This window comes from Aulonocara sp. 'chitande type north' Nkhata Bay, linkage group LG15 (assembly GCF_057382095.1).
Source record: "Aulonocara sp. 'chitande type north' Nkhata Bay isolate Kocher_YH1m ecotype deep benthic linkage group LG15, A_spYH_male_GT1.1, whole genome shotgun sequence".
Lineage (NCBI taxonomy): Eukaryota > Metazoa > Chordata > Actinopteri > Cichliformes > Cichlidae > Aulonocara > Aulonocara sp. 'chitande type north' Nkhata Bay.
The window spans coordinates 10,899,491-10,912,672 of NC_141358.1; the positions used below are offsets into that span (position 1 = coordinate 10,899,491).

Consider the following 13,182-nt stretch of genomic DNA (forward strand, 5'->3'; position numbering starts at 1 on the left):
CAAAAATACAAACCAAATAAAAAGCAGATATTGTAGCCTAAGTTTCAGACATTCAGGAACAGTATCTGCCCATGTTTCACTCGCTATTACACTAATGGTAACATAACAAGTTGTTATCAGTTTCAATAGGCAAATTACATGTGTTGTCTCTCTGCCTGGCTCTGCGTTTTATTTTTAAAGCAGTTCAGCAACATGACGACTGGTTGCTTCCAAATCGGAACTTTCTTTATCTTAATGTGGCCAACAAATCGGTGCAAAGCTTCCTGGGGTAAGATTGTCACAATAGCATGGAGACTTACATGGAGCAATAACAATGATTTAGCAGCATAGGCGCCTCATGTAGCCTCAGTCTGCTGTCGATGCTAAGAACATATTTTGAATCTGTGTCCCTATTGGTGGTCAGGGCTGGAGTAGTGTCACCTGACAGTATATGATGACATTTTGTTGCTCCAGAAAAGTGAGCTTGTTGCTGCTCTTGTCAAGTTTTTACAAGTTTCAGCCCTTCCTTCCTTCTCACTCTACCACCTCTGAACCTGCCCCTTCCTAAAACAGCTCAGAGACGCACATAGCTGAAGGGCCTGACATTTTTCTCATAGTTAAAAGGTTAAAGCAGAAGCCGGTCAAAGTTTATATGGTAACTGTATTGGTATGTAGTGTTTTGTTTTTAGTTTTAACTGAAGGATTTTTTTTTTCTGGTTATAATCTTGAACTTGAGATTACATATAATATTATTTGTGTCCTTTAACTCTAGAGATAAGCGTTGCAGCGCTGTGGTGCAGCCTAAACCTTTATGGATTTTATATCTGCAAACCAAGCACGCGCCCTTTTATTGCCCGCATGTGGTTCAGTGGCAGAAAATGTCTTTGTATTCAAGCCAAATCTTTATCTGAATGTACTACACCGCATGTGATTCCACTGTTTGATCTGTCTTACGTAAGAAGATCATCCTACCTTATTTGCTGTCTGCCTATCTCATCCGTGGTTGCCCCTCACGCTGGCGACAGGAAAGCTCTTTGCTGTCATGATTTCTTCACAGATCTCTTTCAGTCCTTTCTTGGAATAATTACAAAATCTTAAATCTAAAATTTTCACTCACATTTTAAAGAAACAAATCATTTTCCCATTAAATATTCAGAAAAAAAAGGGGGGACTAATTTATTTACCAAGGGATATATTTTCCAACTACAAAGCTTGGAGATGGAGATGATGCATTCAAGTGTGAATAAGTGATTTTAAACAATAACAAGACAGGAACCGATCAGACTTATTGCATTAGATTTTTGTTTTTCACAAGCTAATGCTCTTTCTCCTGCTGTTTCTTTTTACAGCCTCTTTCTTTCAGTCTTTCTCTCTTTCTCTCTGTTGTAGACAGACTGTATCTTTTTATAGCTAATTCCAGGCCAGAGAGAGTGTCATAGACAGGTCAATATAACACACACACACACACACACACACACACACACACACACACACACACACACACACATATACGTAGTGTACAGATGCACACTGCACACAGAGGAAATGTCTTGGGAATAAGTCTCCAGTTTGAACCTTAAGTATTTTTAACATCTGGATCTTGCTTCCACACGCCTGCCAAGACCCATTACAAGGCATATGGGCAGCCACGCACTGTGCCTCTGTGTAAATATAGCCCGAAAATGAGTGCCTGGGGATGCAAAACCTACAATTTTGATGTAGACTCCAGCTCGGCTGGTTGGGTGTTTGCCTCGGTTGTTGAGGTAACGGGTGTGTGAGTGAGTGAGTGCTTCCTGGGCCAGTTGCAGCCCCGACAAAACGTTGCAAAAGTTGTTTTATTTATTGGTTTGATATATATATATATATATATATATATATATATATATATATTTTTTTTTTTTTTTTTTTCCCAGACAGAAATGGTGACTCGTCAGACACCCAGCCTATTCATTGTCTGCAATGCCTTTATAGTTATGGGTTATTTACAGATCACTGCTGATTGGTTAAAACCTCCAACACACCCACTAAATGAGAGGAAATGTGGCCCAAAAAGCATGTTACCAAAAACCTGCAGGTTTCAGTAAAAAAAACAAAACAAAAACAAGGCAGAAAATGGCAAAAGTGCTCCTGGTGTGGCTCAATTTGACATTTATTAACTTTATTAAGATTCTTAAAAAAACTTTGAGCAAGTGTAACATATAGCTATATTTTGTAACAGCTATTCCTTCCTGTTTTAGGAATTGAAATACAGGTGATAGGGTCCCAGTTCTTTTGTATATCAAATTAATTTAAACAAATGTAAATAAATATATCATTACCAAGAATTCTAAGGGAATAAAAGTAAAAAAAAACAATCAGTTCATTCAATAAATTTCCTCCTGTAGCTGGCACCTGATGTGTGCTGAAGGATCCAGTAAGGATCCAACGGCTTATGCTGTGTCCCAATTCTAGGCTGCATACGACCGCTGTATTTATTATCTAACTGTTTTGTTTTTTTTTCCATATAATGTCATTGTTTGATTTATTAGCTCCGTACCAGACAGTGTCATTTTAAGTTCCAACAAACCATCTTGCAAAAAACAAACTGTGGATTTGGAGCAACTGCAAAATCAGTCTGACCCCTGATCTCCAAAACGTCACAAAATATCACAATGCCAATTAAACTTTATAAAGGGATAGTTAAATGTTTTCCAGGAGCTTTCCTATTCTGTGTGTGAGCTGTTTTACCACCATTTGTTTTGGGTTTTTTTGTTGGTTTTTTCCCTTTTTGATAAGGGGCACTTGGAAGCACCCATGTCAGAGAAGCATCGCAAAATTTAGATATTTAATTTACTGTCATAGAAAAGCATAAAAGGCAACATTTCGAATAAGGAACCAACCTGCAGCTGGTGGGACCCCATCAGACAGTGGAATCTAGGTCTCAGTTGTTAACTGTACTCCTTATTGGTTGTTATTTATAGATCATCAAGCCACCAGATGAAGGTGCACTCAATGTCTTCTTGTTTATCCAGATGTTTTCCTTTGGCAAGTGTGCCTGCACCGTGTTAACATGGAAGTTTGGAGATTTGGGGATTAGTCTTCAGCAGAGTTTTACGTGTGATGTAGTTTTTGGTATCTACAGTGTGTCACTGTGTCACATATTTGGAGCAGGAGCACAGTGACCTAAATATTAACCATACCTTGGCACGCCACAGCTGTGGCAGAACCAGAATTAGGTTCCACATTATTGAAGATGTGTTTATTAAGGCAGGCTTTAAGAAAAGGGTATTTGAGGACACATTTCTCTTTGTGGGATGCTTGGTGAAATTTTTGAGAGGCTTCACAGACCAAACTCTTGCATAACTGTCTTTTTTTTTTTGGAGGGTTTTATACAGGCACACACAGAAACACACTCATCATTACCGTGTAGTCGTTGTGTAAATCCAGATTAGCAGATGATAATTTGCTGTAGGGAGAGGAGATGTATAAACCAGGAAGGCCTCATTAAAAGACAGACACAGAAATCTGGTGATGTGGCCCACAGCCCAGGGCTAAACACACCAGTGCTGTACATAGAAACACGCGAAGCATTCATTAAAAAAAGCATATCTATAACAAGTGTTATACACTTCTAAACTGCTTCTAATCATTTTTCTCTTTTCTCCTATGTGCTGCTGTCGGTGATGATCCACAGGTAAGTCCGAACTTTTTCTTCCTCTCTGATCCTCCTTTGTATCTCTTTGCCAGCTGACCCCAGATCAGTCTTATTGTGTGCTGAAATGCTCCTAATCCCGGTACACACAAGAGTTCAGCTTTAGCTCAAATTAAGTCACCCCCCCACCAATCCCTTAATCTCTGATTTTTTTTTTTTTCACCCACCCTTTTGAATCATATTGTATGTATTCTATTACCTCTGTGTTGTGGCCTCTAATCCACAAAAGGCCTGATTCACTGGTGAAAAAAGGGCAAGCAGAGGAAAAACAAGTGATTACGTTGCTGAACATGGTTTTAGCAGCTTGTGAGGGGATAGAGGTCTCGGGGTTTAGTTTGATAGGATGAACTGATATTGTCCCAGTGGCGAGGTAAAAAAAAAAGACCTCTTCACGACAAATGCGTGAGTTATAATGACGTAATACGAACAGAAATAATCTTTTTCCGTCATTTTAGAGCCAATATGTTCATGTTTATCCTTACATGTGTTCTTTTTTTGTTCATTTTCTATCTTTGTGTTTTGCTACTAATCACTTCTTCTTCTTCTTCTTTTTTTTAAATGGCAGAGTCAGATTTTTTTCAGATTCCTTCTCGTCGCGTGTCTAAATATATAAATACAAACAAGCTTAGTTGCTTAATTTTTATCTGCCTTTGCTATTTAGTCTTATCTCTAATGCAAAGTGTGCCGCAGTTAAAACATGGCATACTTGCACAGCAGTGGATGTGACAGAGGATGTCCTGGACACTTAGATAAGATGCTGTCTGTGTTTCTGATACGGGCCCTTTGACGTGATTCAAGTCCTAAAACGGTGTTTAATCTGAAGGCGGTCTGCATTGTAGAAGCTGAAATCTCCCTGTATGTTTGCATCCTGCACCCACAGAAGGAGGTTGTCACTGTGTGCTGCCATGTAGTCCATGTGCAGAAATATACTTGAAGAAGATAATCTTTAATGAAACAATTCAATTGAAGCATGTTATGGGCTGAATTTTTCAAAATTGCAATAGTAAATATATAATTCATAAACGTGAGAAAAGAAGACTGAGTAAATATTTGAAATTAAGTTTATTCCTTTTTTTGTAGATCATTTAAACAAGAACGCTGTAAAATTTTGCTATACTGACCATTGGCTCGCACTGACTTCGGAAACTAATCTTAACAAGACTGTGTTTGTGTGTAAAAGCGAAGGAAATCCACATCTCTGCTTTGACAGTTTCAGCTTTGCGAGAGCGGTGATTACGCAGGCCTCAAAATGCTGCTTGTAAGCCAAAGGTTTTATAGGAGAAGGTTAAAGTTAAAGCCATTCTGGCCAATTAAGGTGAAGGTTTGATGAAGTGAGATTTTACTGTTTGGTTAGATGGGTTTATTCAAGCATTTTTCTTCCAAGGCTGCGTTTTTGTGGCTTTCTCATTTCAGTCAATCATGCTTTCCTTGAGGCTCCACGTCACACGAGGTCACACTTACACATTTGCACACTAGTCAGCCTCTAATTGGCCACATCTGGTTGAGACAGATGTGTTATAGCCTGCAAGCAACAATCACGCTTGGACGTCATAGTTTTATTACGATTGTGCCAATTTAATCCTCTTTTGGAACATCTGCACAGAGCGTACACTCTGCCAAGTAAGTAGGGAATAGTTATAAATATCAGCATTAATTATATGCAAGGTTAATCACCGTTGCTGTAATTATGTAGTGGAACCATAACATCTTAAAGACACGAAGTAAGCCTTTGTCTGTTTTGTGTCTGCTAAACATCTGTTTATACAGTATACAACAGAAGTGAGCGCACACCTATACAATATCACTGTCATATTATTCAAAACTGCATCAGCTTACAGTGCACCAATTCTAGGTTGTCTACTTGGGTATTTTTTCTTGATGTAAAATGAAAAGCTAACAGTTAAAGTTTCCATCCATCCATCCATCCATCCTCTTACATTTAACAGACAGATAAATAATGTCTTTATTGAGTTCTGGGTCTTTAGTTGCCTGAACCAACCTAACTGTTTTTTACAGTATAAAGTACCAGCGTCTGTGTTCCAAGCTATCACTCTTTCCAAGTCTAACAATAACCCTAACTATAGATGAGGGTTGGTAGATCACCTCCTGAATTACGGGTTTTGCCTCTTGGATCAGCTAACACAGCGCCATTCTGTTTTGGACGGCTATATTCCTCTTCTGATAAAGTTCAGTAGTCACCAGTAGCCCTGGGCAGATTCATAGCAAACAGGGTTTAGCCATCACGCATTGTTATGTACTGTATGTGTGGGCTTTGGAATATAAATGAATGCTAAGGGTTCTGGGTTTTACATAACTTACCACAGATCACTTAAGATCAAAGGCTGCCACACCAAATGTGTTTTTGCAGAGGAAGAGAAAGCCATTACAGCGCATCATTGGTTATCAATGCCATTTTGCATTCTGCTATCCAGTCTGGACTAAGCCAAACTTTATGTTGACTCTTTATTTTACTCTTGTCAATGTGCACTGTGTTGTCTAGCTGCATATATTGATTTACTGGGTTTGTAGAGAGTATGATTTTCCCCTCTTTTTTTTAGATTTGAAAGCACAGTCAAAGTCTTTGATTACTATCATTTCAGCAAACCTAAAACTAATCTTCCTTTTGTGAAAAGCGTACCTCATGTGAGCTTTACAAAGCACTTTAAGTCATAGAGGAATGGCCCAGAATCAGATCCATAAGCTATTCTCGCTGCACATCTGAACAAGGTGGTAAAAAAACATCAGTTTAACACCCATAAACCAGATGTATTTTCATGTGTATTTCCAAAACCTTGTAAGTGAGCCTGTATTTCTGTCTGCGACTGGCACGACGCTGAGGGCGATTGGGATCGGCCTGCCTGGAGAGTTTGTGATGCACCACGCTTGTAACTGCGTCTGATAACAAGCAGTTGAATTGTGGGGATTAAAGCGATTATATTTGATCAGCGCACAATGGATCGGCCTCAAGCCGGGGCCCCCTGTCTCACTCTGAACTGCTGACTGCCCAGATTCTCTGCCATCATTATCCAGTAAAAGCTTCACACTGTGCATATTTGTGTGTGTGTGTGTGTATATATTATTGTTTTTATTTTTGCCTCCTCCCAAGCAACAAATGTATTCTTTAAAACCATGTATTTGACTAAATGCCACATATGTATACATATATGTGTGTACTTGGGTATCTGTGAAGGTGACCAATCAGGGGGCTTGTGGGTGACAGTGGAGTTTTAGATCGAGGCTGAGCTTCTCGCTCTGATGGGCGGGGAGATGGGGTGGGGTTGAGGGTAGGGGGGTGTCAGTGCGGTAGAGAGATATCCAGGGATGTAGGGAGAGAGGGAGGGGAAGCAAAGTGAGGGGGGGTCGCAAGGCAGTTTCCTGCAGTGTAGAAGTTGGCTTGCTGCCACTCGGAGCGTGTGCATGTATGTGTGAGAGGGGAAAGAAGGGGAGGGAGATGGAGAGTGGAGTGTATGTGTCAGGATCAGTGTGTCTGCGTTTGATCGGCTTGAGCGAGCGGTGTGGAGAAACCGGGAGAGAGGACGAGAAAAGGAGGACAAGCAGAATGGTTATGAGGAAATGGTGAACCGCAAGAAAAAGGAGGAAACTGCAGTTTTGTTTGGGGGAAATAAGTGAAGAATCATGTTCTGTCTGAAAGGTGAGTGTAGCCGCTCATTGCATGAAAGCTCTGGCACTGACTCGGTGTGAGTGTGGAGTTTTCCCCGGGACTTTTGTGAGACAAAGAAAAGTTCAACTCCATCCCTCCCCTGTTTGGAAAGTAATCTCTCCCACAGCAGCCTCCTCTGCACAATATCCTTCCTTGTGTCTTTTTTTTCTTCAGTGAAGGAAACACTCCTGTTAATCATCTCTTCCTTTGTTCTTTCGTTCCGTCTCTGATTAATTAAGGGTCTTTGAATTCAAGCATACTGTATTTCCTGACTGCGGTTTGATTCCTCTCCCTTTCATTTTACTCGTATTATTCTCGACTAAGCAGAGTGTCTCTGCACGCTGCTGGCTGTGATCCTGTTTGCATTCTCCTAACTTTGGTGTGGGTTTCAGGGGCGATGAGCGATGTGTAGAGCTGCTTACACCCGTACGTATCGCTGTGTATTCAGTGTGCACGTTGTTCACAGTAACAGCTGGCAGAGCAGCAGTTGCTGGTCTGCTGTCCTGCAGAGTTGGGGGCCATGTGTTGGCTATTACTTCGCTGACAAGCTGAAATGAGATAAAGGGGAAACTCGCTCGTCTTTTACTGCATTTGACATTGTTTTCTGTTATTAAACACTCATGGAAACTATGCTACAAAGAATAGACACATAATGCTGTTTGGGAGACAACACAATGCTGCTGATAAAGAGGGAAAACCCGCTTCCCTGCCCGCTCCTGTCCTTCCGTAACTTTTAGTCCTGCTGCTTGAGTCATATTCCAGAACATCATGGTGGTGATTTCACCTGTCATGGTTACAGGGATCACATGCAGCTAATGCTGACAACACATGAGCTGTTTTATTATGAAGAATAACATTTTATTGTCTCATTTGACCTAGTTTTAGGTTGCAGTGCCGAACGATACTCAGTCAAAAGCAAGAAAGTTAAGATGTTAAATATATATTTTAAAAAAAGAAGAAACCTTTAGTTTTTTCTTGGTAAATGATCCAATCAGCTGTTATTTCAGAAATGAGGAAATGATCCGTCTTGTTAAACCAGGGTTGTTTGTTCTCTTTCTGTAGCCTGCAGATTAATGGCTTCCAGAAATGAGGTAATATAAAGTGAACACATCAACTATACGTGGCAGTCTCCCAGTTCATCAGCTGTATGCAGTAATTTATGTTGTCAGTTACATTGTGAGATTCGAGTCTGGCTTGGAAAATGGAGAGAAACAGATGTTGGGGGAGTTGAGCCGGAGAAGGAATTCAGTTTTTTTTTTCTTTTTTAGATGAAGCCATTTTTTATACACGAGATTGGCAGTTTTTCTCATGTTTTTCTGTGGTCAGCAGTAACTAACCGTACAGCAAGAGGAGGATTAATATTTAATGTTCAGATTGCTGAGTGTTTAAAAGTTGTCACACCAGGATCAGGTTATTGACATGTAGATGCTGCTTCACTTTAATCAGCTACAAGCACGATTCCCAGTTTGGGTTTCTAGCTTCACAAGTGATGACAAACTGACCCAAATACTCAGTATTACATTAAATACCATGATCCGACCAGTAGATTACTCTACATTGGCTGCCAGTTACAGAATGTCCACTAATGTTATGATATTAACCCCCCCTCGCTCAGTCGAGGTTGCCAGCTCTGAGACAGATGTGACATATTTCAGCCCATGTTCTTCCACAGCCAGCTGTGCTGTGTGGCCAGGGTGAATCACCACCACCACCCCTGCAGTAAACCTTAGTGTTGCAGTGCAAGCCATTTGCAGGGCCAGAATTAGGCTCTGTGACTTGGTGTGCATTTTGGTATGTTGCATAAGTTATTTATGCACTTGAGCCCCAGTCAGTAGATGTGGCATGAGCAGGGATTAGTTTGAGCTGGAAATGTCATTCTCACTTAAATTGGAAGTTTCCTGCAGCCTTCCGGGGGTTGGGGATATAGAAAGTTACATGTTGATGAATGTAAGCCTTGATTAGCACTAGCATTAGTTGTGGGCATCTCAGGCTATATCTACTTTTTGATCCTGACTTTTCTGGGGTTTATTTTGCTCTCCTGTGTGCAGTTCACTCATTACAGATGCTTCATATGTTTTTCTTTTATAGTGGGCAGCAGTTGTGACATATTCTGATGCTTATTTAACGACCAAATATTCCGTCATCATAGACCGTATGACTCTGCAGTGTTACTCAGATACTTTCAAGCTTTTAACCAAAACTTCATTGAAGTTAGTCATCAGAAAATTCAGCTTTTAAACTGCAATGACTTTATTCTTAATTCCACAGAGGATTTTTTTCAGCCTCAAAAATAAAGTATATTTTGCAAGTGGTCTTTTTTCAGTCTGGGTTTTGAGCTGTTGGCACATGCATGGGTGATGAGTGGAAGGTGGCATTTAATTTAAAAAAATTTTTTTTTTGGTGTAGAATCTGTGTAAACTGAGTTCCAGGTTTCCCACATGCCCCACATGTCTAAGGCATTCAAGCACTTTACTGTAGATTATCACCATTAAAAACTACAAACATTGATCTCTAGCAGAAAAATAGAGTAATGACCTATTTAAGCTCCTGCACTGTAGTTGTATGTTACTATTTTCATGTTGAAACACATGAAGGTATCATGTGCACTTGTGTTTTCAGTAACAGATTCTTGTCCACTACCTTTATTTCCCAGAATCATTAAACAGCCTACCTTGTGAACTTGCTTGAACTTGTAAGAGGACAGTCCTCCAGTAACATCTCCACCAGTGCTGTGTTTCTTGAGACATTGTGACCTCTTCACCGGAGGCTGACCCACTACCTGTCCCCTGGCCTTCTGGTTAGGAGTGTTGATGGATGTTCTCACACTCAGTGTGGCAGGTGAAGGGGAAAAAGAGGCGGACAGGAGAGAGGTGTTAACATGTAGGCAACAGTTTGTTTGTATTCCTTGAGGGTTAGTTGGCTTGTAAAACATGGCTTGTGAAAGACTTTAGGATATCTGACCTACCTTTTTTAAAGCCAGTTTGGTGACATAGCACTTAACCTAATGTGAAAAACGACAACATGTTGTAACCATGAAGATATTTCTGCTTGTTCCCATCTGCATTTTAATCTAAGTAGATAGAAAAGGATCGTGTGTCAAGAGCTACAATGCAAAGTCAGATTTTAAATGTTATCTAAAACCAACGTCTAGCTGTTTGTTGAGTCACACTTTAAGAAAATGTAGTCAGACCACTCGTGCTGCCTGCTAGACTTTAGCTAGAATTTTTTTAGTTAAAAAGAAAACAGATGTAGCTTGGAGATCAATGGCCTCGTGGGTAGATGGCTTATTGCAGGTTTTGTCAGTGATCGATACATGACTTGGTTGTAAATCAATCATTTTAATATGTAAATGAGCATGGGAGTTTGAGAGGAAGTTCACAATGGGATGTTGTTGACCTCTGTAAACAAGTCGTAGCAGAAGAGATCTTGGGCTTGATAAGTAAACAATAGAGCGTTAAGTTCCAGTGGCCTGTGAATGGGATCTGCCAGGAACCCAGTGAGCTTTCTGTCTTCTGAAAAGAGTTTTCAAAACAATAGCTTTTTGGGGGCAAAGTTTAGAGGTTTGGAAAAATGTAGGACTCAGTAACGGGGTCTTATTGTGTCTTTTTTCTAGTTTGAGACAATAGTAATGCAAAAAAAACTTTCTTAGCAAGCGAGTGTTAATGGGAAGTTGTTTTTTTCTTCTTCTTGGGACAATGCTGGAAGTGTTTTGTTGTCCGCAGGGAGTCGGTCATTGTCTTTTCAAACTTCACCCGCAAGTGGATGACTTCCGCAGACAGAAGACTAACTCAGCATGCAGGTGCTCCTCTCACTCCATTCAGACCTTTTGCGTCTCCATGGCTACCATTGTCCCCTTCCCAAAGCCTTCCTCTTGTCCAACCCCCCCCCCCCCCCCCCCCCCCGGCTACAAACACACACATAGAATCTATGTGCAAAAGTTAGTGTACATACACACTTGTGTAATTTATCTATTATTACACACAAACCCTTCCAGTGTGACTTTTACATTATTCACTAACTAGGTGCGCACACACACACACACACACACACACACACACACACACACACACACACACACACACACACACACACGCTAATAATCAGTGGAATGTGACACACTCACCGCAATGCATGCCAGGCAATACGCAGCCATCAACTACACACATATATTCGCAAACATCTCTTCTCGCGCACATACATGTGCTGTACCTGTTTGTAAAAGGGTTGTAATGATTCTTTGTCACAACTGAAACATCCCCTGTTGTGATGACGGTCCCATTCACTGTGTTGCTTGTGTTGGCCTGCATGACTTCACACCCCCTGATGTTGTTCTCTCAATGGGCCTGGTGACACACTCTGTCTCCATGCATGTATGGATTCAGGGCAACAACGGCGCTAAGTGCAGTTTAAGTGCAGCCAGAATCTTTTGGCTTGCCCATTGGGCTACGTGTGTCTACAAACTGTTTTATGCGAGCGGCTTTGTGGCTGCGCGCACGCATTCTGTGGTTTGTTCATTATGTTGTGTGTGTGTGTGTGTGTGTGTTCACAGTGGTTTTGGTTTTTGTAATCAGCTTGCGTGTTGGCTGCCTCATCATGCGCTGGAAATGATAACCATCAGTAATGGCTGTTCTAGCCTCTAGCTATCTGCTGTGGCTTTGGCAGGATCACAGCTACAGTTCCACCAAAGTTGCATAAGATTTGTGCACTGACAGAACTCTCATGAATCAGTCTGCACGTTATTTTTCAGGTTATCTATTAAAAACGTGAAAATAGTAAAAGGTGTCTAATCCAATTTCTGAGATTCAAGTCTTCAAACCACAAATATGTTCAGCAGGTTCTCGCAGAGGGAGAGGCTTCAACCACAGAGTTTGTTTTGTTTTTTTTCTGGAAAAAAAAGGTTTAATAGTTTTGATGATTATAGCTTAGATGTGTTGTGCAGCACAGGTGTAAGCCACCACCAGAGGGAGGCATTTACCTTTGGTGCTATCAATGAATTTCTCCCTTTTTATTTGCCTTACTCTTTTCCATTTAACCCCATTTTTATTCAGTTTACTAGCCCAGATTGTGTTTGAGCTCTCATTCACTTTTGTTACACTTGTTCATTACCCACTCTTCAGTTCAGTGTCACTCCATCTTCCTGTTAATTAATCTGAGCGTCTCAAATAATTTTAACCTACCTCACACTCACAGCCAAGCAGATTAAAGATTATACACACCCTCACCTGGCAGGCAAGTGGCTCGCCGTGTTTATTAATCTGCGATCTGTTTCTTTGTTTTTTATCTTTTAATCTTGTCGCTGCCGTCTTTACAGTGAACTGTTTTTCACCGCTATCTAAAAATCCCCAACCTGTGGTCATCTGTAGCTTCCTCTTGAGTTTAAATCCTTTTGCATTTACCAGTTGTCGCCTTCCTCGTGTGTGCATGCTTCATGATGGTTTCAGGTGAATATCTGCTTAGTAACGGCAGTCATGTGGGGCTAAATCTGAGGCAGCAGTTTAAGTGGCCTACATGCATGCGTCTTACGTCTGAGTTTGCGTCATCCGAGTTTAACCTACTGACACGCCAGCACGTCAGGTCTTCCTGAACTTCCACACATTTGTGAAGTTGAGGTGATGTACTTTATTATCTGCAACCTGGTGTCCATCTGTGGTTTGTGTCTGTCACAATCAGAGGCCTGGAGGCTGGATAATCTGGGTTTACAGATTAGAACAGAAATGCCGAGGAAAGAGGAGGGAGGAGGAGGAGTCCAGAGGACATACCGTGTGGATGCCACTGGACAGTCCTGATGCTCTATCTCCTGTAGATCGAAGAAAGAAGGAGGATGCTCTTCGATGCTGAAAGCTTGGCTGAA

At 41.0% G+C, this 13,182-nt stretch overlaps 1 protein-coding gene across 6 annotated transcripts in view; it reads left to right on the forward strand.

The window, feature by feature from the left end:
• The window catches only part of nhsl1b (NHS-like 1b), a 101,203-nt gene that overhangs the window by 44,838 nt on the left and 43,183 nt on the right, over window positions 1-13,182 (forward strand). Inside the window, exon 1 of one of the 6 annotated variants that reach the window (XM_086264086.1) lies at window positions 7,115-7,322. The exons of the other annotated variants lie outside the window; for them this stretch is intronic. Coding sequence (XP_086120212.1) covers window positions 7,307-7,322 — 16 coding nt within the window. The 5' untranslated portion in view covers window positions 7,115-7,306. Of the gene's footprint in view, window positions 1-7,114; window positions 7,323-13,182 lie in introns of those variants that run through there. 6 annotated transcript variants of the gene reach the window in all.